General features: G+C 35.8%; 1 protein-coding gene across 7 annotated transcripts in view; it reads right to left on the reverse strand.

Moving 5' to 3' along the window:
- Positions 1-1,112: 1,112 nt before the first annotated feature.
- LOC129254837 (extracellular tyrosine-protein kinase PKDCC-like) overlaps positions 1,113-26,988 on the reverse strand; it is a 59,429-nt gene continuing 33,553 nt past the window's right edge. For all 7 annotated transcript variants that reach the window (XM_064109307.1, XM_064109311.1, XM_064109318.1 and 4 more), the window contains 4 exons: positions 25,448-26,384; positions 16,304-16,499; positions 12,137-12,350; positions 1,113-6,060 (listed from right to left, as the gene is read on the reverse strand). In XM_064109307.1, coding sequence (XP_063965377.1) covers positions 12,139-12,350; positions 16,304-16,499; positions 25,448-26,347 — 1,308 coding nt within the window. In that variant the 5' untranslated portion in view covers positions 26,348-26,384 and the 3' untranslated portion in view covers positions 1,113-6,060; positions 12,137-12,138. The remainder of the gene's footprint in view (positions 6,061-12,136; positions 12,351-16,303; positions 16,500-25,447; positions 26,385-26,988) is intronic.

Here is a 26,988-nt window from a genome sequence, read left to right on the forward strand (position 1 = left end):
ATTTAGGTCTTTCAGGTACTTGAAGGGATAGAGTGTGCACCCATAGATTACTCATGAATAGTTTTGTTCAGATTTTATAACTTTGAATCATGCCAAGTGTGTCGTGATTGATAACCAGTATATATATTAGATTTTTATGTTATTTAGGAAAAATTGTTTGGATTCTGCTTTATAGTAATACTACTCTTCTACTATATATTTGTTAATCTAATTCATTATTTAAAATAACTCTTAATTTGAAAAAATATGAATCATGTAATATACTGTCAAATTGCCAAATATATTGTATTAAATAAATAATAGCCTTGAAACAAGTAAATGTGTGCTGTGTGTATGACATTTTTTCAAGGGGAGGGGGGGGGGTGTTCCAGAAACAGTCAGTGGTAGAACAGGTGAATTGAAAAATATGCAGAGGAACAAACCAACACACTAACAAAAGATGTGGATGGAAATGGGAGAGGTAAATTGCCCATTTGTACTGCCAACTCATCCACTCACCACATGATCTACTTTCATTTAGTCTAATGCCATTCCATCCATCAACCATTGCATTTTCATCCATTTTGTACAATTAACACTTAGTCCAATTAGACCAAATGGACTAAATGGCTATTGGACCAACTGGTTATTAGACAAAATTGTGAGTGGACGAATTGGCAATTAGACCATATGGATAGTGGACGAATTGGCAATTAGACCATATGGATAGTGGACGAACTGATGGTAGACCAAATGATAGAAGACGAGTTGGCAATTGGACAAATTGGCACAAGACGAATTAGAAATAAACCAAAGGAGAGAAAGAGGAAAGTAGGAAGAAATATAATGATTGAGGATATGGAGTGAAAGCGGGTTAGAAAGATAACATTACAAAACATCACTAGGGGGGGGGGGGTGGAAGACAAAGAAAAGAATTGGATGGGTAAAAGCAAAATGGTACCCATGGGGGATCAAAGAGAGAGAGATGACCACATTAATAGACAGCAAAAGAGAGAAAAGATATGTTGAGAAAGGGTTGGGATGAATGCATTAATAGGATAAAGTGGAGAGAGAGGTGTGTAGACACTCCCAGAGAAGAAACTAAAATTTGAGAAACACCAAATACAATCAAATAGAATACCAATACTATAAATTTATTGTTTTGCTGTAATATACAAATACATTATAAAAAGGCAAATTTTATCATTTTTCAATAAGAAAATTCACACTCCACATTCACACAAGTTTTGCAGGATGAGCATAACTCCAAAATATTTGAATATGAGCAATTTAAGCAAAAAAAAAGATTTTGCACGAACATACGCAAAAGAAATATTGGCAAGTTGCTAAAGCCCCAAAACATCATGAGCAATCTACAGTTGGTCTTAATATAAATATTGCTATTTTCTTCACACTCCGTCATCACAATCTCATTATTTGCACTTCATTTCTAATTGAACTTCCACAAGATAATATGAAATTGGCTTATATCAACATGACACAAGCTCTTTGGGGGTGTTTCAGAGAGCTATTTGTAAAGTTATGCACAAATTTACAAATGATCAGAATATAACAAAACAGAAGCATGTCTCAAACGTTTATAATTCGCAACAGCTAAATCTGAAATGTGCATCTTTATTGATGAAGTAAATAGATCCTTTTTCAAGGTAAAGAATATTTTTGTTTGATATGCAATCAGTTCGATAATGTTTTAGGATAAAAATTGAGCTCATACTTTGGTACTTCATATTCCAATCGTTACTAAAATCATGCATAACTTTACAAACAGCTTTGTGAAACAGCCCCTTGGATTTAATGCTCTGCTTCATGGTATACACAATCTTGCAATAATAATCCCTCCAACAACAGAATAACTAAAAAATTGTATTGGAATCATGTTCCACCAAACCTATCACTAGTTATGTTAAAAACAACTATTTTAAGGGACTGAAATCATGGCAACATTTTTTAATAAAACTAAACTCCTGAAGACGGACAGTCAACCTGCACGAAACGTTGAGTAACCTCTCTTCACTTCAACCTGCTTCTACTCAAACCATCGCTTCTCAAGCTATATTCAGCTCATCTCATCTGGTTCACAGTCCTTTTCAGGACTTCACTCTTTCAAGAAAACAATACCTCTAATTTCCTCTTTTCATCCTTTGTCTTTCCATTTCAATTTTTCTGCCTGTATTTCCTTTCCCTTCTTCATATTACACATGGTGAACCATAAACCTTCTCCACGTTAAAACTAATTTTGTTCAAATTTGATGAATAATTGCCCTTTGTTGGAGAGATTTTTGTTTCTATATCTGTCATCTGCATTAAAGGATGCCCATGATAAGAACTGCTGACCTACACAATCATTTGGTATATACACATACAAAATATTAAACAAATACACTATGTATTCATGACCATGAACCAGAGCATATCCATTACAAAGAGAAAATACATGTACATGTATGAACTAAAGTAAACTTACATATACATGTACATCAAAAATAAGAAATGTTGTCCATTTCCATTTTCTCTCACTAGTACAGTGTCTAAGGAATGCCTTACATAGCAACATGAATATTTACACAAGGCCTAATAAAACTATGCAATTTTCTATTGATTTAATTAAATATAATATGCAGCATGAATGTTTTGTGACACGAAAACATGAAACCTGTAATAATACCGGTTACCCCAAAAAAAGTATATTGTTTATTTTACAATGTTTGTTATCAAACAGACAGTGCACTGCAACTTGCAATTTATTCTAATATTTTGGAAGGGAAGTGGTATTATTTACCTTAGCCACGATTGCTAAATGAGCTTGCATGTGGTATTATACTGATTAGAATATGCAACATCTATATAGCATACTCTTACCATGACTTTATGTTAAGCATGGCTAGCTCGTTCAGCATTGAAGGAATGCACTCTTTTGGGGTATCCATTTATTAAACCTTGGTGGAAAGTGACAAATGTAGATTAACTCGGGACCTTGTGATTCAAAATCCACAGACTCATTCGCCGAGCCACAACACCTAGACATATTCACAAGCAAAATCTTTATATATTCAGCATTAAATATGACTTTGCAGCTGCCATGCTTCTTTACCTTGAAAAAGAGTTCTTGTTTAAAAGTTTTTACACTATTTCATTCTCATATTCCTCTTCAATTATAAAATATTTATACTGGAATGTTCACTTTCTATAAAAGCAATTTAATTTGCATATAATACATTACAATGATAAAAAGGTAGTGATATATTCCAGAATTTACAAATCGGACATACTTCAAATCACATAAATAGGACACCTAAGCAAATATTCTGTGGGAAGTCTTTTAGCATGAATCCCACTACTGAGGTGCTATATAACTGTCACACACTCAGCTTTCCAATATCCCTTATTGTTTTGTCTCTGAAGAACTGTGAGGATTAGTGATGAAAAGACGCTTGCTGTGTTCTTTCAAAAAGATTTGGTGTGGAGCTACATTCAGGTGCCACGATATCAACCTGTTTTTACACACTACCTATTTAAATTGATTCAGAGATTATTTGATCAATGAACCTTTAAGATGAATGATGGATTTCTCACCAATTCTACCCACTTACTTGTCAAAGAAGATGTTTAAAACAATATGTATATACCTACAATGGCATTATTAATAAATGGCATAATGGCTACTCTCTTGGTAATAAATATACTGTACTGTCACTATTCAGCTAAATATTGGCTTCCAATTAATGTGCCTTATGCCTTGACTGCCCTTCCCATCTAACTTACCCCAATAACCATTCAATCTCCTTGCTACCATCACGATTCCCCGCCCTCTCTCCCCTCCATTCCCAGGCATCCTTCTACAGTTGAAACAATATATATTTAAACACACACATAGAAATTCTCGAATCAAGAAAAAAGCTGCATGAAATATTGTAAAAAAAGAATGTAAAATCAAGTTCAAAACAAATTACATGTACATATACCTTTACTTCAAATAATAAACATTGGCGATACATCATACCAAATCATTAACCCAAAATATAGAACATCAAAATGTGAAGAAGAAAAAAAGGATAATGAATAAAAATACACCAAGGGTAATAAAACAAATGTCTATAATCACAAATGCAATTGAATTGGTCGCAAATGCAATACAGATATGAAATAATATATTTTTTTTCTAATTACATATTCCCATTCCCAAACAGCTTCAGAAGCAAATTTCTAATATACAGACAATACAACAAAGAAATCAATTCATTACATGAATTATAAATTGATAAAATTGTAAGGAAATCATCATTTAATGATAATTCCCTAACACTGGTTTCAACATTTTTGTGGGTTTATCAATGATAATATGTCCTTTGACAGACCTGCCAACCTCTGGGAATGAAATATTGTATTCTGTGATTTCAAAAAATGTATTTTTCCCAAAAAAATGTATTTCATAATAAAATGTGTGGCGCACTCGCTCATCGCGGCGCTCAAGCTAAAATGCGCACTGCTCTTGCAGATGAAAAAAAAACATTGAAACATGTGTATATCTCACCCTGGTTTTAACAAAATGATTGGAAACAAAAAGTTACCTGAAATTACATTGATCTAATAACCATATTTGTGTAAGTTTTATGAAATAGAGACATATTTATAGAGATGATTTTTCTCAATAAATTACGATTTTTACAAAAACTTATTTTTTAAAGAAAAAACGTACTGCCGTATTTTGGTTGCAAAAACGTACTGGTTGGCAGGTCTGCTTTGACGAGTACAAATATTTTCAAAAATATTTGCTTACACATTTCAATCAAAACAACCTGGGCTATGGAATGATCTTCATACCATTATCTGCCATAACAAGTCTTCTCAAGGGATGTGCACAATTTCTATTATTTTGGGTTTGAATAATAAATTGTAGAATCTGTTGCTATGTGACAATGATGTGAAAATCCTAAGAGAGGGATAGATAGATAGATAGATAGATAGATAGATAGATAGTAAAAAATAAAGAAAGACAGAGAGAAAGAAATAAAGGAAAAAAATTATTAAAAAAACAGTAAGAAAATGAAAAAAATGAGCAAAAATATTGATAAGGGACAAATGAAACTGATCAGAAACATAAGGCGTGACATAAAAAGGTACAATTATTATAGTCAATTTTTGTTTTTGTGTATAAAATCTCTTTCAAATCAAATTGCACATTCGAGGTGGTTTATGATTAAAAGCCTTTGGTTAGAAATTTCACTTTAATCAAATTCACATTCTGGATCCTAGTAAGATTCTTCTACTAGGAAGCTGCATTAAACTCATTTTACACCACTATATTAATCTTGGGAGCTATTTCATGAAACAAATATCTATGTGATGTTCATTGACTAGTTGTTATAAGCTACTGAAATTCTTGCTTCTGAATGGCTCAGAGCAAAACTGTCAGTGAAAAAGTGTTTCATGAAATGCTCCCAAATCTCACTAGTCAAAATTTTCTTCTTGCTGCATCAGAATGATGTTATGTTTCTTTTTTTTTCAGATAAAATATATCGCTGCCAATTTTAAAGTACTAATAAAAAGGAAGAGTCGAACATGATTTTGCCTACATCAGAATGGCAGCACTTTTTCAAAATTTAATTTTTAAGATTTTTTTAAAAGTGTTCTATGGTTTCTCATTTGCTTGAATTTGAACCATTCACAGCATATTTCAACGTAATGAAAGATTTTTCTACAAAAACTCTATCCTATGGTAAACAGATTGCAGGAGCCAGAGGCAACTCAGAATATAAATGCCAGTGACAGAGCCAGTCAACATTAAATGTTGCTGTCTACATGCCCCATGTATTCACAATTTTGTAATGTTCTATCCATGTGCTCTTCTGATGATTATATCATTCCTCTGGATGAATTCTTGCCATGCTTAGCATTCCACTGCAGGTAGATTTTCACCATCTGTTGCAGATTTCATTGTGGATGTGGAAAGATGTTACCACTAGAATGTAGTCCTAATGGTCGTTTCTTTCAGCGATGCTAAGACATTAAGGTGTTATTTCCTCTTGGGGTGTGCCGTTCTTCCTTCAATGGATGGGCCATCTGTTAGAGTATTAACAAAACAGAATTAAAGAGAAAATGTGAATACATAAATCTTCAAAACTGGTCTTTAATATCACATTTTACTTATAACCTCATAGCAGGTATTTTTATTGACTTTTATCATAGATGGTAAAACTTACTTATGCCTTCTTATAATATATTGCATCTACAGCGTATCAACTAGAATAATAAAATAAACTTTGATATATCCATATATTGCACATAAAGATTCTGGTGGTGCTTACACAAATATAAGGCAAGATCCAAGTTCATGGTGAGATGGGACCATCAGTTAGAAGAAGGCACATTTATAATTATATTTCTTTGTGGCTTACTGCTAAACTATATTGTACAACGCCTACTTAGCTTGTACGCGAGCAAATGGATCAGACTGAATGTCAAACATTCGTACCGTTGCACGCACGACGTCGACGTACCATCCAAAATGTACCGTTGCACGGCTTTAGGAGGTGACATCACAATACGATTTTATTCATTGCGCTCAGTAAAAATGAAGGTGCAATACGTGTATAGCCTGCTGGCTAAATGCGCAATGCTGCCCAAGGTCAAGTGCGGTTGTGGGATTTTGCTTTACGCTTTCAATATTTTTGCTCCCTTTTCATAGATAACTGCAGGGAAAAACTCTTGTTTTTTCATATTTTCGCTAGATTCCGAGGCGTTGTGCAACACAAATAGCAAATATTCTTGTTTGTGCAATGGTGCGAGATTTCGCATTCGGTGAAAGAAAGAGACGCTCTATTCAACTCGGCTAACGCCTCGGTGAAAAGAGCATCTTTCTTTCACCTCATGCGAAATCTCGCACCATCGCACTCCTGCCTATTCGCTATTTGTATATTGTAACTGATTTGTAAAATAACATATAGAAGCACTGTTAGAGGCCGTTTTCATTACGCTTTCCAAAACTAGTTTACTGGAAACCGATTCAGAAAACCAGTTTGGAAGATCGCTTTGCTAGCGTTCCAACTTGATCACACGAAAGTGGTTTTAAAATCACTTCACGCAAAGCGCTCTTGTTGCTATGGAAATGCTCTCAGTGGGGTGACACGTTTCGCGCGAAATTCGAAACCGCAGCATAGGCATTCTACACCTGTCGTGTGGAGTAGCGCGCTCAAAATGTGCGAAGATCGCTTCTCGAAGAATGGTTGTGTCCTCACTTACGCTTAAACCAGTTTAACGAGGCAAGGCGATCTTGAAAACTACATCGCGAGGTGGTTTTCCAAACTGGTTTGGAAGATCGCTTCCAAGACCACTTCGACCGTTCTCACTACGCGTTAAACTAGTTTCCAGTAAACTAGTTTTAGGAACGTAGTGAGAACAGCCTCTTATTCATGCGATTGCCAACATAGCTTCAGCAACAAAAAATAAATAAACTGAAATTGCACAAATGATTTCTAAACTTCTTTACTTTTTACATATCATTGATGTAGGCATTACTTTTTTCAAACATCTTGAATTTGAGATTAGCTGAAGAGTGGCCCATCAGACTTGGGCATATTATTGAATCTATTACAGAGCACACGAAGGGCTTTAGAAACTATGTTCACATGACATTCTGCAATTCTGAAGTTAAGCAAACTACACAACCAAAAAATTACACGGGGGCGGCGGGCGAATTCGCCCCGGAAAGTCCAAAAAGAGCCCCGGAAAAGGGCTAAAAACATTCACACGAGGGCGACTGCAAAACTCATAATCGCCCCCGTCAACACTGTATATTTATGTAGCATTTCATGCATACGTACGTGATTGCATTTAAATTATACATTATACATTATATTGCATTTAAATGTGTACTTGTTTGCATTTGCGTGTGACCGCTTATATTACAATCTTGAGCTGTTTCCTACGCGCACACCAATTGTGCTACAAAATCCCAAACTCATTGCCCGACTGCAGTTGCGAACATCACGTATATATGTACGTAAATCACCACGGAGCTGCCCGCAGAGTCACACAAGCAAATACAAGATACAGTGGCACAATAACATTGCTCATTTCAGCGCACGCGAGTCCATCATAGGATCGTGTCAGCTAAGAGAACTTACCTGTGAATCTCTGTTTACGAGCGTGAATAGTGCATGTGGTACATGTGCCTATGAATTCGAGATGGTACCGGTACGTACTTCTCGCTAGCTCGCGCCACGCTGCTTCGAAGCTTCGTCGCGATCGCATGTACAGTACACGCGTATGATTACACCGTATATGCTAGCTACCGTGTATATATACACACACACACACATACACACACACAGACACACACACAAACGCAAAAAAGCCGCGAAATAGCTCCAGAAATTGTAGCCCTGGAAAGTGGAAAAAGAGCCCTGGAAAATGAAAAAGTAGCCCTGGAAAATGTTTAAGTTTCTCCAAAAAGAGCCCTGGAAAGAAAAAAAGTAATTTTTTGGTTGAAACTACAGTGTTTATCTCAAATTTTTTTATTTTTTTTTAATAAGACCATCCATGCACAATACATTCCTTTTGCTTTGAATATTCAATATTTCAAACCATTCAGAGACATTTACGAGTCCAGGGAACTGACAAAGTTACAGATATCTGGACTCACTTTTGAAATTCAAAGTTTTGCAAATGTAATCACAAATGTGTTGTGTGAACATATCCATTGATTTACATGGAGAGTGTATTAAGGGCAGATAACCTAATTTAAGTTGGGTGTCTGTGTATGCATTCCAGTGATTAGAGCTCTTAAATTGAAGCTAATGAGTGTATGAAAGATGGCTTCTGTAGTACTAGAGGCATAGAGTCATTGGAATAGTTATTGGATATGACAGTAAACCTTTACTGAATTATACGGGCTGGAAGTAGTCTAGGTCTGGACGTCACTAGTCATTTGTTCGGAAAGCCCTACACTCACTCATTGCATATAGTATACACACCGATATGCCTGGTCCTCCAACTTTCCACTCTCTCATAGTACATGGAGGATGAGGTGAAATTTGGCTCGGGATGCAATGTGCAATGAGCGAGTGTAGGGTTTAACGAACAAATAAGGACTGACATCTAGATCTAGACTAGCTGAGAAGGAAAGATACACTTACATAGATACATTAAGAATGGATGAGCTCAGGCAGACAAGGGAGACAAATAACATAGAGTGAGAAGAATAAAAAATAGAGAGGAGAGTAGAGAGAGAGAGAGAAGGGGGAGCGAGATTAGGTAAAGCGATGCATAATGAGTAAAGAATTTCAAACAGAGAGAGAGAGAGAGAAAGTGAAAAACAAACAATACAAAAAAAAAGAGATCTGGGTTCCGTTACATAAAGATAAGCAATGATTTGCAAATATGAAAGAACACTTCTGATTGGTTCCTGGTCAGTATTTTGCGCCAAATGCGCGTGTAACATTGATCTTGATGGTCAATTCATTTTAATAGCAACTGATTGCTAATCTTTGTGTTACGGAGCCCTGGATAGATCTGTATATTAAACTGACCAACCCATCTAATCCATCAAATTACAAATTAAAAGTGATAGGGGATAGTTAAGCTGATTAATATATAAATAATGAAATAATTTGATGACAATTCTGCACTTAATCAGTTTGGGCACATGACAGCCATCTGGAAAATGAACAAATCTATCCCACTCAACTGATTGTAGTGATAGGACAACCACCCACCCATAAATACCTACATTAAACCCAACTGATATCTCCTCAACATGTCAAAGTCATCACCCATTTCTCAATCTGTTACCACTCTTTGGCGGTGTGCCCCAAGGTTCAAGTTCGGAACGCATTACTCCCTGTTTACGATTCCAAAGGTGGGACGATTGCTTTCCCATGAGATCGCTTGATGGCTTTGTCATGGAATCTAGTGAAGTAATCAATTTCTTTCTTTTTTTTTACTTCTTTATTTGGTTGTTTTTAATGTTTGTGCTATGGGTTAGGATTATGAAAGGAACTAGGGAATTAAAGTATCAGGATTGAAGTACAGATTTCTTGGAGTTTAAAAACACTCTGAAACATGTGGCAACACTTAACATGCCTTGTTTTGAATCATTTCTATTTCCTGATAAGAACTTGGCTAAGGTAACAAGCAGAAGATATGGGGCTATGGCATGCCAACCTTTTACAAATGACTTATTCAGAATCAAATTCAAAAGATGACCAGATATATTGGGGTCTCCAAATTACAAGTTGGGTTGTTAGTTTTGTTAGTTAGTATTATTATATGGTGATGTGGATCCTAATGGAATAAACAATGGCTCAATCATATCACCTGCAAGTCTTTTATACTCCCAAATAGCAAAATGAACTTTCAAAAAGTCAATAGCTGGTCAAAGAGTTACCAGACAAAAGTACTAAATCCAATTCTCTTACTTTAACCAGGAAAACTAGTACACTTTAAATAATTTGTATTAAAAAATGTCAATTCTGAAATAAATCGTCAGTTCCATGGTATGAAAGTACACAGCTCTATCATCAACACCTTCAGGAGACAAATTATAGAGCATCTGATAGCTTACCAAACCTTCACCTGTCACAAACATGATGGAAGAACCCTTAGGACATAAAAAACATAAACCCATTGACTGGCGTTTAACCTGTCAGGGGGTAGATCTAGGAATGCATCCATTGTACATCCATGTTGTAGTCTGCTGAATTTTAATCTAATGATCACAAGATCTCTAGTATCAAATCCAAAAGGTAGTTTGCAGTACTTCAAATGTTATGAACAAAATGGAACATCTTAATCAAATCTAGAAATGATGGTTGGAGTTAAAGGTTTTGTATATATATTTGGTGTCATAGCTATTTTTGTTGGTTTCATAAAACAAACTTAATGGCCCGAATTCACAAAGGTGGTTTTGAAAACCCATGGTTGAGTCCATGGTTTATGCAGATTTCCTGTATAAATGACGCTTAATTTAGCGCGTATCGGGCGTGTGTATAAAAAATTCCAATGCTGATGCGCGCTTTTGTCACAGTGCACCAAATTGACGCCTGTTGCCGTGGTTATCCACGCTATTTTATTCATGAGTCCACTGTTTTTATTCATGAGTCCACTCTTCAAACAGTGGACTCATGAATAAAATAGCGTATCTCACCATGGTAACAGGTGTCAATTTGGTGCACTGTGACAAAAGCGCGCATCAGCATTGGATATTTTTTATACACACGCCCGATACGCGCTAAATTAAGCGTAATTTATACAGGAAATCTGCATAAACCATGGATTGGACCGTGGATTTTCAAAACCACCTTTAATAGTGAATTCGGGCCAATGATTGACTGACTGAATGTTCAATTTCAAAGGCTAGGGAGCATTCAGATTTTTGATCCTTGGGACTTAAAGTTATGATCTTGCAGGTAGATGCTTTTCAGACTTAGCCAAATAACTCCATTCTTTTAGTTAGAGTTTCACCAATAGTAGTTTGTGGAGCCCCTGTCTAGAAATGCCCTCAGATGAGGTTTCTAGCTCATGAGTGGTACACAATGTATCCTCAAGTCCGGGGGGCGGGGGGGGCACTCAGTATATAATGCACAGTGGGTATGTGCCGCGGAGGGGACCCCCATTTTTACACTCAAATTTCTGTTCCAGGGCATAGCATTTTCATCTTTTTAAGAAAAAGAACTAAGAAAGCCGCTCCGAATCATAGCATTTTCTTCTTATCGAGAGAAAAGAAGAAAGAAATCCTCTCCAAAGCTTCGCATATTTTTCGTTACGCTGTTCCGGTCTTATTGATCCGCCACAATGAGCTGCAATTTTGGTGAAAAGCGGCCGCTGAGCGCTGTCCGACCATCGCCTCTGCACCCCGCACCCGGGCCTCTGGGCTAGCTGCATACACGTATGCCCGTTCCATAGGGATGCACACGCAAGCGACCCGTTCCAAGGACCCCCGTTTTTTAAGGGCATTTGTAGTTCCGAAGCCCGTTCCGAGGACCCTCCTTTTTACAATAAGTCCGCTCCAAGGCCCCCGGTTTTTGTCTCGCCCACGGCACACACCTACCAATTTTTTGGTCGAGTGCCCCCCCCCCCCGGGCCTCAAGTATCACAACAAAATGGTGAAACCTTCAGTACACGATATAGCCATACATACCTTCAAGGGATGGCCTGCAAGTTCTTGAGTCTATAGACCATTCCCTCGGCATCCAGCTCTCCTTTCTTGAGTGACTTCAGTAGATTTTTGGTAGCCGTCTGGAGTGAGGGGGGTACATCCCTACTGAGAAGAGGACCAATGAAGACCTCATAGGCATGGAGGAGATTGAGATGAGCATTGAGTCCAGCACACTTCATGTTTGACGAGCACTTGACTGGGTGAAGTGAAAAGAAAAAAGATGAAATTTTAGAGAGTGACATTTACTAATAAATAATTCCCTGGATAAACTGATTTTTTTTCTTAGAAATGGACCCATCTCAAAGGAAACACTGGCCTCTTACTCCTCCTCTTCCGCCTCCTTCTCCTCCATCCCTTCCCTTCCCTTTCAACCTTCTCTTCCATCCTTTCTGCCTACAACCCCCTCCTCTCTCAATCATCCCCGTTTCTTGTTGGGGGTGGACGTCTATGTACAAAGAGTTCCTGCCATGCATGGTATAACAACCAGTATGTTTTATAAAATATGCTACTTTTATCTCTTTTGGTCTCATCTCTGTGGTATCGTAAAGTCTGTTTGCAGTTCTTTCATCTATCATATCCCCTCTATTGGCCCCTGTAATCAGTTTCTATAGTTTTAAGTATCCATCCAATTCACCTGTCAAGACAAATCAGACGCTGTCCAATATAAAAATGAACCAGCAGGAGATGATTGAAGGGAAAACATAATTCAAGAGGAAGGTAAAAGTCTGAAACAGTGCCAAAGCATTTTTATGGGACAGATAATCATTTCCTTTTCAAATTCAAAGTCATTCCCATTTGAACCAATTCTCAATCCACCTTGACCTATTCATGGAGGGTTGGTGACCATTGATTTGACACATGTTTGTGTGAGAAATATTAGTGTGTTCTTGAGAAAGGAAAGAAATCAAGCAAGACTCTTTTCCTGATTAAAAGTCAACATCCTACTGATACCTACAATGTCCACAATCACCCTGTCCTATGGAGAGGATGCAAATCAAAAGGTCAAATACATCTTTTGTACATAAATACAAGCATCAATTTAATTTCAGAAAGTTAAGGAAATGTTCAATTCTGTCAGTAGATTTAAGGACCTCTTTAAATCTAAAACACTAGTTGATAATAATTTCAATAATCATATCAGGCCAAAGTACAAGCATGGAGGAAAAGATACAATGTATGACATTACTAAACCTCTATTATACATTGCTAATTCCAAATGTTATGCAACAAAAGTAATACTAATATGGTCTCTTATTCATCTATGCTAACAGCAGGGAGTTGGTACCAGTAAACATGGGCCTATCAGAGTCTTTCAGTTATTGAAATCTAATTAAATGCAAGTTAAATTATTCTCTTTTTTATGAAATGATTAGAACTGAGCAAAAATAAAGAATCTAGAACTTTTCTTTATTGCCATAAAATTCAGTCTAAGATCTGCCCTTGTGTCAAAACCGCCCCTCAAAATAATATACCTGATATACATAAATGCCACCTAAATGTAAATCTAATTGCTAAAAGGCAGCAACATGAAATGTGATGATACAGTAATGAACATATCATTGAAACTTATGTATTTTAGAATATCTCATCATATTCATGCAGATCCCTTTCAGTCCAACAGATATGTGGTCAACATTAATGATATCAATGTTGGGTGTGCCTGGCCATACTAATCTAACCACAACATTTTCTATGACAGATCCAATCACTGACTTGCTACCTTCTGCCGTTAATAGGCATCATGCATTGTCAGAATCACAGCAGGCCTGCAGTGCTACAAGGCTATACAAAGCTGGTGGGTGGGGAGAGGTGGAATTCTTGACATTATTATATGTCTGGCTGTCATCAAAAGAAGTATGAAGTTTTTATAAAAGGGTGTTTTCTCTGTTTCTTTTTATACATGAATATACTGTAAAGATTTCTGTTTCTTTTTGTATATGAATATACTGTAAAGTAGAGAGGGTGGTTTTGTTTACATGTATATCATTTGTTTTCAAGTTCAGAATATTGTCGTCGTGCGAGTAACAGAAACATTCAAAGAATGTATCCTACTTGGTATAAGTATGGGGACCTGCTTTGCAATTCAGGTGATTCTTATTAAGCCATTGTGTAGTTTGACATAAAATCCTTGCACTATCATCATACTGATGATGAAACATTGGTCAATATTTTACAAGAACATCCTAAGCTAGGATTAAAAATTATGTTTCCTTGAGTGTTAATTTATACCATATACAGATATTAATTTAAACCCTGTGAATCAACAATTCTTATCTGTTCTGTGGATTTCCCATTCCAACCCAGAATTCAAAATCATTCTTCTTAGATTCTATGCTCATTTTGATACTCTACATCATGTATTATTTTGGTTTTTAAAAGTATAAGAAAAATAAGCATTAAAAATATCTCACACAAAGAGAAAATAGTCAAATCACTGGATGAAGGGAATGAATGCCTCCTATATGCATGAATCAAGTAGCCTATAGAGTAGGCCAACTTTAAAGATAAATGAATGTATTTGCAGTAAACACTGATTTCACGAGAAAGTCTGTAAAACCAGGCTTAATTGTCACTATATCATCGAGGATCTAGATCCGGTACAGTTACATAAACTGAACTTTGTGAAATCTTGAAATCTACGCTGAAAAATGTTCTTTGGACAGTGTATTATCATTGCTTTGAATGTCCGCCCGACGCTTGACACGAATCCCGTGCTTATTTGCTAATTTCTCAGCAATTACACATTTTCTTACAGAATCATTTGGCACATATTTTTTATTTTTACAAACAGACACTTTAGTGGTCATTTCATTGGATTCTGTATGAACTCATTTTGATATCGTTACCACAACTGGCATTATCTTTAAAGATGCACTGTCCTTTCAAGAAATCTCTCACACAGTAAAAATGTTGTTTAAAGTTTTGATACAACACTGCTTACTCAGTATATGGCCCTTACAGTACTTAGTTATTCAAACAGTTTTTTAAAAAGTGTTTAAAATCTTATCAACAAAGTTTAACTTTGCATACTTCATTATCAATAAATTAAGCATGGTTGTCAAAACTTTTAAACAACAGCTGTATTTCATATATTAAACAACATGATTCTATGAAATTTTTCAACAGCATTTTTACTGTGCATCCCATCAAAGCTTTAATTAGTCTTGACAAATGTCCCATTTTAGTGTGAATTCTAGGACAATGATCACTACAGCTTTAATATTGATATATTGGAAAACATGAATGTTTTAAACAATAATCATTTTTGTTCCATAGCAACATACATATTTAGTTTGAAATTGTTGTAGAGAGACTAATCTTGTATTCTGGACAAGAAATTCAGGGAGATTTTTATTTGTTCAGGACAAGTGTTGATGCTTTTCAAGTTGGATGTGACATGGTATCTTTAATGTTACCATTTAATATTACTTTTATCTTGTGTCTTCATAATAGGGAGTTTTCGTTATCGTAACGGGCAAAGATTAAACAACATAGAAAATCTATTATAAAAAACCCTTCATGACAAACCCGTCTTTGTCAAAAATTGGTGAATAAAAACAGCAGTTTCGTCCTAGACTCTGGATAAATGATGCATTTGCAATTTTTCACCAGCTGTCCTGTTCAGCAATTTTCGACAAAGACCTCTCAGCTGTTCATTGTGATTTGACGGGCATTTTCAATAGGGTTTCTATGTTGTAGAAATCATTCCCAACTCGCCATCGCAATCACTTTTATTGCTTAAAGTGATTGGTTAACATTGGTTTGACTTTTAAAAAATCTGAGCTAGAAGGTCACACTTGTCACCTGTGTCTGTGATATGTTACAAAAATGAAGCCCAGAAAAAAATTGCGTTCAAAAATAATTATTTAGTGCTTCAAAAATTTAAATATAAAGTGACCGAAAACACCATCTTAATTTCATCCCATACACTTATGTGTACTATTTAGGCGTCTTATAGACGCCTATTTACAAAATCGGGGTTTGCCTTGTAGTTTTAGCTTTTCATTCTCAATAATGGTTGTTTTCAGGGTTTATTAGTTCTAATACATGCACTTGTACACATGTTTCATCTTGGTTTGAGAATTTTTTTAATCGGCTGCTCACAAAGTTAAACAATACTTTTAATGAAGAGAAAGGATTTCAACTAACCAGCTGATTTTCCGTTGACCAGGCACTCCATATTTTGATCACAGTCCGGTTCTGTGCTGCTCAGATCATCTACATCAGACAACTTGAGGACGCCATCCACCATGACAAACTGTTCGTCCCGGAAGTCACTTATAGCTGTGCTACCCATGGGGGAATCCTCAAGATATTGCAGAAGTCTGCCGATCTCGATGCAGTACTACATTTATAGGAAGATAGAAGAGGAAAGTATGGTCTAGAATAAGATAGAAATTTCATGGATGAGGTACCTATTTGCTGGCCTATACGTATTGTCTGTATGAGCCTGAAATACACTAACTAGTACCATTCTTACCAGGGGCCGAGGAACGGTTTTGAAAGTGGGGTGGCTGACCATGCAAAAAATCACGATCAGATGATCATTTTTACCTTTTCGTACATGTAGGCGCGATAGCTCAGTCGGTAGAGCGGGGGACTCGTATTCCGGTGACCCGGGTTCGATTCCCACTTGGTGCGCTAGTGCCCTTTGGTAAGGCATTAATCCTCAGTACCAGGTCCTTCGGAGGGGACCTTAAGCCGTCGGTCCTCTGGTTGCTTGCTTACAAGCATTCATGCTTTCTTAGCAGTCAGGTAAAAAAATCACCACCACCAATTAGTATGGTTTTGGGAAAAAAGTTGGGGGGGGGGCTGAAAACCAACTAGCCTCCCCCCTTCCCTGGTTCCGCAGTCCGTGCTTAAGAGAACACCAAAGGATTTGGATTAGGCATAGTTTTATATCAATGTAATCACTGCCAGTGCTCTAGAATTTTATCAAGCAACTGGAACACTAAAAAAAATCCTTGTTTTTGAATGAGCAAATCTAAGTCATCCGCACAAAATCCATGTTGAGAGTGTCTTAGTGGCCTGCCATTGAATCCTTAAAAGGGTGCTCATTTCAAGACAATTCTTGGAGATGCTGTCCATTCTTCAATGGCAGTGACCACCTGGTATTGACTCAATAACTTTCTCTTCATCTCACATGCTAAACAGCAAGGAGATAATAAGATAAGAATGCTAAACCAAACAATTGAAGACAACTTTGATTTTGTTATAATTTCATGAGAACCACTGCATCAGAAATTTATCAACAGCCACATCAATTAAAAAAAGTTAAAAAGATAAAATATTTGATAATAATATATGAAACAAAGAAAGAAGTAGACACAAAGGCATAAATGCAAAGTAAATATATTTCAATTAAAACAAAAAAAAGGTATGATACACAAAATTGTATACAGGTCAAAAAGTCAATTGTTTCATCAATTATTTACAGAAGAACCAAACAAAATAAAACCTGACAAGTTCATGTAAACAAAAAACATTCATTTCTCTTTTCTAAACTCATTTTTCATTCCAGTGGGTGTTGAACAAATTCCAAACTTTGCATGACTTGGTGACCCTTGGATTGGGGTCACAAAATACAGAACACATGAAATGTATCTCAGAATGCATTAATCCATACTGCAAATATAAGACCGATATCAAACTTCAGAAATTAGATCTGGCTCAACTTGAGGATATATGGAATCATGATATGAGATTGGATTAAAGAAATGGGTTATCAAACAAACATTTCACTTCCTGTATATCATTTCAGAAAGTATCCAGGTAAAATGACAATATTTCAGGATTGCCTATGGATGAAATTCTAAACAAAAATCAGTAACCCAAAACAGCTATGAAATAAATAAGTTGATAACATTTCCTAATTTTTTTTTTACGAATAATACAAATTAATCTTTAATTGCCTAATATTCTTATGATTTTACCAATTGAGTTGTGAAGCAAAATGAAAGGAAAGCACTTGTTGACCCCCCCCCCCCTTTGCTTACAGCTGTACATGTATAAAACATGCAGGCCTATATCTTGGCTTAAAACCTAAGTTTGAATCAATGGAATTAAATTGAGTTCAATTGAAAAAATACAAGCAAATCCAAACACTGATCCAAGAATTAAGAATTAATTTTTTTAGACTTTGCTCTAAAAAGGTTTTCTTTTAAAACTTCACTTTTAATGATTTCAAAGTGAAGTAACAGTAAACACTGATTTTTATTTTTATTAAGATATCTCCCCAAAATATAATGAAATGTTTCAAGTTCTGTCTATCTCATAATGAAAAAAAATTAGATCATTATATTTTAATGAAGTGTCTTTACTCTAACGGTGTGTCGGCTCAGTTGGTAGAGCATCCGTCTCACAACCGGGAGGTCGGGGGTTCAAACTCCGGCCGCGTCAGACCAAAAGACGTTAAAAGATGGGAGTTGCTGCTACCCTGTTTTGCGTTCAACGATTAAAGGGATAGAGCCTCGTCGATCTGGCGCTGCACAGCTGCGGCTGCCGGGCCCACGATCAATTGGGCAAAGCAAATTTTCAAAGTATTTCATTTCATGTCTATTTCGAACAATAAAATATGGATTTTCATTTTCAAAAATATGGATTTTCATTTCTATTTCTAACAAGACAAAATTCTATCTTTGAGGGATCAAAGATATAATTTAATATAATTTCTAGACACCAAGTCGGGATCATTCCAATTGGATAACCGACTACACATCATCAAGTTTAGAAAGACAGATAATCACTTGTACACAGACAGGGACAGGTAACATGTGAGGCAGATTAAAATACAGTTTGGTTTGATTTGCATCATGATTCTAATTTTCTCCTATTCATGGGAGATATATTTCATGTTCAAGATTACAAAATTTTTATTTTCAGGTCAATATATCTAAAAATTTGAGTTCATGTGTATTGCTCACATTACAGTGTATGTACATGTATTTAGTGAGATACTTATGTATCATGTTTATTGAATTTCAAATCATATCATTTCACTCTCAGATTTCTTCCAATGAGCACGAGTTCACATGCTGAAATTCAGGAATATGTGCAAATAGTTGCAAATTTCAGTCACGAATTTCCAAGTCATTGGTCAATTTTAGTCAAAACAAATCAATTCATAGTTGTTGATGCTAGAAGTATAGACCAGCATTACAGATACCCTGTTTATGCATGTCATATAAAACCAAGATCTCAATATAAGTAGGCCTATGATCCTTATTAATATACATGTAATAAAAAAAGCCCATTTTGATAGGGTGTTCATTTATGCCACTGTGCAATTCCATAAAATGATCAACCTTTTTGTACATCCAATCCCCATTTTTCTCTTGACAGTTTTACTTCACACTTAATGAACTGACCAAGTCATGGTCATTTGAGAACATTACGGACTTTCAAAAGAACAAGAAATCAGAGACAGACAATTTCATGAAGGTCTCACATATAGGGGGTCGGAGGTACATATCTTATGAAATTGCCCCACTGTTCAAGAGAACAAATCCATGATGTTGCTGCAAAAATTTCATAATTTTTTTTTATTTGCCTAGGATGTGAACAGAATATATAGAAACTGCAACTATAAGGTTTTACTTCGCTAGTTTCTGACCAAAAACAGGAATATTCCAAGCAAAACTTTAAACTTCATAGTAAATCTAAACATGTTTGAAATTTTTTTAAAATCTTGGCTTTCATAAAACCTGTGAATGCAACAGGACACCTTGCATCTTTGCATGCCTGAACTTTAGCCTTATAGGGTTTTTATTCTAATGTAAAATACATGTACTGTACACAAATATTCCTGAACTTTCAGATTAAATTCTATGGGTGCTCTTTCAACCTGAGAAGTTGATGATCGTAAAGAGGAAGGATGGGTTTCACCATGACAAGTCTGCTTCCTCCTCCTCCTTCTCCTGTCTTTAAAATGATATCTTGCAGACAGGTTTATGATTATCATACAGATTTAAAGGTGGGATGGGGGTGAATAAAGATGAATTAGCCAATCCTTTACATTGATATGATCAAATTCAAAATTACAATGAAAATGGCGACTGGTAAACAATAGTTTTCAGCTACAAAAACTATGACCCCGTTTGACACCAGTTTTAGAGGAAACCAGGAATAGGGAAGCAGGAAGGAAGGGGAACTTACTTTGTGCGTTATACAGTACACAAATGGTAGGGGCAAGGGGGTACTTTAAGGGGAACACCAGAAATCATAACTGTTGCTATTTGCTACACATTTTGTGGGATTTCCTTTTTATTTTTAAATAATCAAATATATTTAGCAACTTGAAAAGTGCCTATATTTTTCATATTAAAAAAAAACTCCACACCATGACAGTAGAAACATTATTCCAATTGTTTCTGTTCTCTCTCAAATACACTGTAGTTCCAACCCAGCATGCGTGAGTGTACCTGAATTTTTACAAGAACAAGTTGCTTTAGAAAGGAAATGTCAATTTTCCCCTGAACTTGGAAATGGAAAAAAAATGTGGAATTTGAATTAGGATCACTCAACACAGGAAATAAATGAGGCAAATTCTGTGATGATTTCATAAGAATGTTAACTTGCTTAGCATCAAGGATGGTATTAAACTTGTCTGTTATGCTCTAGGATTTGTAGTTTTTGTTATTCGGATTATCCCTTGCTTAAAGCATATCTCTGGGAGGAGGTGACAAATAAATGAGTAAACAAAAATAGGGTATAAGAATTTATGTAAAAGCCAGTGAAGGAAATGTGAACTATGTATACACTATTGAAAGTGAATTGAATTGAAAATGCTTCAGTTTAATTCTAAAATAAACCCTCTCCTTGACTATAAATCCACATCATGTTAGCTTAAATATCTTCTGATCGAAAGTCTTAAATAAAATATATGACAACAAAAAAGAGATAAGAAATCCTTTTTTTTTATCTAATTTTTATTTATTTTCACATTCAGTAAGATTATGACTGATTCCAACTTTTTAAAATGACAACTTTAAGCTAGCAAAATACATGTATATGTACAAAAATGTTCATCTGGCTTCCTACATGTATATGGTAAGGGCCAAGATTTATCTCTGTAAAATTTTGTTATCTTTGTAAAAGTAAATTATATCACAAAGGGAAATTATGTGTTCATGTTGAAATAGATGTACAGGTACATGCAACTTCAAGCAACCTGGAATAAGCAAACTTTGATATTAAAAATATCTTATAAAACAAAATATATCAATATCTTATTTTGATGGAACTGTTTTGTTTTACTGGTGTTCTATATCGCATAAAAATATATATATCAATCTTTGATTTAAACTTTAAAAAAAATAAAAATAAAATTTTGAAGAAAATATGCACCAAATTTAGTAACAGTAAAGGTCATGACAATCTTGAGTATTAAATTGTACAAATAAATATAAATTTCAATGTCAAAATATTCAAATAAAAATCAATATCAACAATAAACAAGTGGAGTGCCTCTGGCAGTCTCGCCTGCATTATGCAATTCAATATAGCAGCAGTGCTGACTTTGAAAACGAATATGAATAATCATTTATAAAAAACACCATTCACATGATGATAAAATGCTATGTTTACTGACCCTAAATGACATTTGACCTTGATCATGGGACCAAAAAACATGTGCAAAACAATCATTCATACTTGATTATCCTTATGCCTACGTTTCATGAACTACATGTAGATCCGTAAACTTTTTAAGTTATAATGCCAATTCAACTAATTATACCTCCAACAAGTTCATTGACCTTAAATTACCTTTGATCTTGGTCATTTGACTTGAAACATGCACAGGATATTCAGGGATACATGGTTGCTCTTATGTCCAAGTTTCATGAACGAGATCCATAAAATTTGTAAGTTATGATGACAATTCCACAGATACCCCCAACATTGCCAAAGATCGTTGACCTTATTGACCTTTGACCTTGGTCATGTGACCTGAAACTCAGGCAGAATCTTCAGTGATACACCATTACCCTTATGTCTTAGTTTCATGAACTAGGTCTATATACTTTTAAAGTTATGACGATATTTCAAAAATTTAATCTTGGTTAAGAATTCGATATTGATTCCCCCAACATGGTCTAGTTCATTGACCCTCATAAGCCTTAATGACCTTTGACCTTGGTCATGTGACCTGAAACTCAGCAGAATGTTCTATCCTTATGTCCAAGTTTCATGAACTAGGTCCATATACTTTCTAAGTTATGATGACATTTCAAAAACTTAACTTTGGTTAAGATTCAATATTGACGGTCGTCGTCGGAAAAGCGGCACCTAGATAGTCTTGCTCTGCTAGCAGACAAGGCAAAAATCAAAACATTTTCCTTTTTGCAAGCATTTATTTATCTTTGCTTACTGGTTGTATGACGCTACATGTAAATCTATTTTACATCTACAATAACAAAAATACAGAGCACAAACTTTTGAAAAGGGCACATCATTTCAAAAATGAAAATTGAATTTAACCTGTAACAGGTTTTCAAATTAGGTGAGGGATTGTATGACTCTCCCTGGTGTTTGACAGATTGTTGATGGAAGGAAATAATGTACCTTTGCTCTTACATCAGACAGCATCGGTTTTCATTTAAGCTTGGACCAGTTCCAATAATTCTATTAAAGTCTCTGATGGTATGGAGACTAAATTGTAGAGAAAGAAACAATTTTCCATCTAATACACCAGAAGGGAAGTAATTTTTTTAGCTATGAATTTATGGACATGTAGGCCACATGTTTATCAAAACCATTTTGAAGGAATGATGATAAATTATTTAACATTGCTAAAAACAATAAATTATGTAAAGTGCATATCATTCAACTAAAATAACATGAATCAATTAATGTCCATTTACGGACTTAACGTCAACAGAAGTTCACAGTGTTGAGCCAGTGCTATACAATCTTTATTAAACTTCTGCAAACAAATAGGGAGATGAAAACAAGATTTTCTCCTTGAACCAAGCATACAGTATGTAGTAATTTAGGCTATTTTTAATCTAATATGGTCGATTTTAAAAATAAGTGGAGTGCCTCTGGCAGTCTCACCTGCATTATGCGATTCAATATAGCAACAGTGCTGACTTTGAAAACTACTATAAAGTAATTATTTTAAAAAAACACCATTCATATTCAGTTATGATGGTTCTAAGTTATGATGGTAATTCAATGAATACCCCCAAATTGGCCAAAGTTCATTTACCCTAAATGACCTTTGACCTTGATCATGTGACTTGAAACTCAGGCAAGATGTTCAGTAATATTTGATTACCCTTATGGCCAAGTTTCATGAACTAAGTTCAGATACTTTCTAAGTCCATTTACTTTCTAAGTTATGCTGTCATTTCATTAGCTTAACCTTTGGTTAAGATTTGATGTTGACGCTACCGCCGTCGGACAGTGGTGCCTATATTCTCACTCTGCTATGCAGGTGAGAAAAAAAAAACGTTTTTATCCACCTGACATATTTTCAGCCCCTGGGTATTTTACCAGACATAAAAACTAACAACCAATAAAAGAGAAAAAAAAAATTTAGTTCAAAATTGTTTTGAATCCAAACATATTAAATCTGCACAGTATGTAGATTAAACCCAACTAGTCAGCAAAATTTGTAGGCCAGTCACGTTAAGGAACACAAATCAAATTGACTTTAAAGGAAACAAAATTTTGTATTTTGACGGAAGGGGAAATAAGCAATGAGACAAAAACAGTTACTGTTCATCTAAGATTAATGATTAAAACTTGACAGTTCTACATACAGGTATCCATGCACTTCAAACATGGACATTTCTTTTTTAATAATCAGTTCTTCAAAGAACAGAAAATGATGATGGTTTCATGGAAATACAGGAACTTGCAATCAAGTATTCACATGTTCGAGAAGAGCTGGAAATCTCTTCATCCATTTAGCTACATCTCCAGCAGCAAACCAGGCTACCTTCGCTGTAATTAATGAAGTAGGTCCATGTTAAAAGATCATCATCAAAATCATCCAAACATGGACCAGTGCTTGCCAAGAACGGTACTGTAGTTACATGTTCTTACATGAACATGTAGTTTTCAAGGAAAGATATATTTATTTACTGAAAAATATACATTTTTAAAACAATGACAAAGAATTTTTGTGAAATTATGGACAATAACATGCAAAAGGGTGTGTTCAATGTTGATTTTTCACTTTAAAGAGCAACATGAAACATGATTGAAAATACAATTACATAATGTTGATATTAATGAGAAGCAAAGGGTGTGTTCAATGTCCCCAACCCTAAGACGCATACATTAAAGGTCAAGTCCACCCCAGGAAAATGCCGACCTGAATAGAGAAAAATCAAACTAGCATAGTGCTGAAAAATTCCATCAAAATCTGATGTAAAATAAGAAAGTTATGAAATTTTTTGCTTATTTTTCACAAAACAGTGATATGCACAACTAGGTGAGTCAGTCGATGATGTCCATCACTCACTATTTCTTTTGTTTTGTATTGTTTGAATTATATAATATTTCATTTTTTTATGGATTTGACAATCAGGACCAATTTGACTGAACCATATAGTATTAAACAATACTAATTCCACATGTTCAGGGAGGAATTAATCGTTGTATCACTTGACAATGAGGAGAAAATTAGAATGTTTCATACTTCATGTAATAAAATACAAAAGTAATAGTGAGTGGATGAGATCTTAGTCTCCTCATTTGCATACCAGCCAGGATGTGCATATACTGTTTTGTGAAATTAAGCGAAATTTTAAAATATCATAACTTTCTTATTCTACATCCGATTTTGATGAAATTTTCAGTGTTATGCTTGGTGGACTTGTCCTTTAAAGTCAACGTCTTTCAGATCGTGATTCGGAGGAAGATTTAAACACCGAAAAAGGTTCATTTGGAAACGCAATCAGCTCAGATTGTAGGACCTTCAGCATCGCGAATGCAGTGAAATGCGACAATGACAACGATTCAGTTTTCAAACGTCTTTAAATTTTCTCCCGAAGTAAAAGCCTAAACAAACATGTGCCATAATTGGCCTTTTTTGAGATTGGTCAAATTGTGCAGTAAGCTGCGCCAACGAGAGCAAGAAATTAAGAGGATCAACAAATAATCAGCTTTATGTTTTTGACACTGAACGGTACATTCCTGGTTGTGTTTGTGTTTATGTTCTGTATTTTGTAATTGTGTTTCCAATCATGATTCCTGTTGCTGTTTAAATTTGAAAATCAACATTAAACACACCCTAAAAAGGAACTTATCATTCGCAAAGATCAAGATTAGAGGAAAACTTACTTTGACTCTCCTTGCCCAAGATTCTTCAACCAGTTCATGAAGATGAACAGGTCTCCCTAGCTCTACGACCAAGGTGATACCCCTCTCCTTGATGTTTGGACTCCCAATTTCACTACGAGCACATAGTCCTATCAGCTTCACTATGTTTGGGTGCCTGACCTGACGAAGGATCATGGCTTCTTTCAGTACTTTATACATAGCTAGAAGGAGACAGTCCTCCTTTTTGTGGTAGATACCCCGTTCAAGACAATCCTTCACGCTTTTAACTTGCATCCCGGCGCTCTTGACTGCAACCTTCCGGCCAAGCAATGTCCCTTCCTGGACAACCTTGGTGTGGCCCTGTCCAATCGTCTTACCAACTTTGATGATGTCTGTGTGCTTGCAGCTGTAAATTTGCTGCTGGATCTGGTTGCCATTATTACCACGGGCATTACCAGGTGAGTCTCCAACCCCTTCCCATCCACTTCGTTCATCATTCCCCCGAACCTGAATGGTGCTGGCATGTTCAGAGTTGGCCTGCTCCTGCAGGTCCTCAATCTTCCCCAGGAGTTCCTTCTCATAGGCTTCTGCCTCTGAGAGCTTGCTCTTCAGTGTCTCTACTGCATGCTCCAGATGGTTGATCTGATGGTAGTTTGAAAACAATGATCCTCCCTTGACAGTTGCTCTGATTCCCCCACTGCTGACTGTGTAGAGGAGGAGTGTGACTGAGATCAGGCTTGATAGAGCAATTGCCACTGTGTATGTTTGTAATCGAAGGAGCACCCTCATCCTGGGGCAGAGTATAAAGGGCAGCAGTGGAACTGCTTGAGGTTGGTAGGTCCCCTGTGTCCCATGGAGGCTTCCACTGTGCTTCCAAGCAGTTACCTTGGAAAAGGACTTTACACTTGGTAGGTACGTCATCAGCTCACCATTGGTATTTTCTCCCCATCTCAGTTATCTAAGAAAAGGTGAAAAGAGAAACTTGGAGTTGACATCAGAGGATGAGGACTATATTAAGCTACTTACTTTAACTGCAGTAAAGGCTATTAGCCCTTGCTTTAGAAATGAAAATAGGCCTTTATCATCCATTCAACTATAATCTATTCTGAGGCGAACAATTATCATTATGTACCTGGGTTTCAGTCAGGCTGCTGTTTTTAGAGCTTAGTGCATTCAAGGAATTAATCCTGCTGGGTATTCATTCACCTCATCTTGGTTGAGTGGAGCATAATTCAAATTCTTGCTAAGCCATGTCTCTCCTTGAAAGATGAGTCAGAACCACTAGACCATGTTTTTCCGAGATACGGTTTGAGAATTCAAGCAATAGATCATTAAACATTGAAGTTTGTCTAACAGTGAAAAAAAAATACCAAAGCAAAAGTGTCCGATCCCATCATGTGTTGATGTTTATGAATATGAAAACTGCCCTGAAATGTCTCTATCCCATCAAGGAAATGTAAAAGGATGGAAATGGAAAAGACAGAACTAGAAAAAAATATTAAGACATGTATATCTCCTTGTTCCCGTCTTCTTCTCTCCATTTCTATCTTTTTCTTTGTTGC

Source organism: Lytechinus pictus, chromosome 2 (assembly GCF_037042905.1).
Source record: "Lytechinus pictus isolate F3 Inbred chromosome 2, Lp3.0, whole genome shotgun sequence".
In the NCBI taxonomy this organism is placed as follows: domain Eukaryota; kingdom Metazoa; phylum Echinodermata; class Echinoidea; order Temnopleuroida; family Toxopneustidae; genus Lytechinus; species Lytechinus pictus.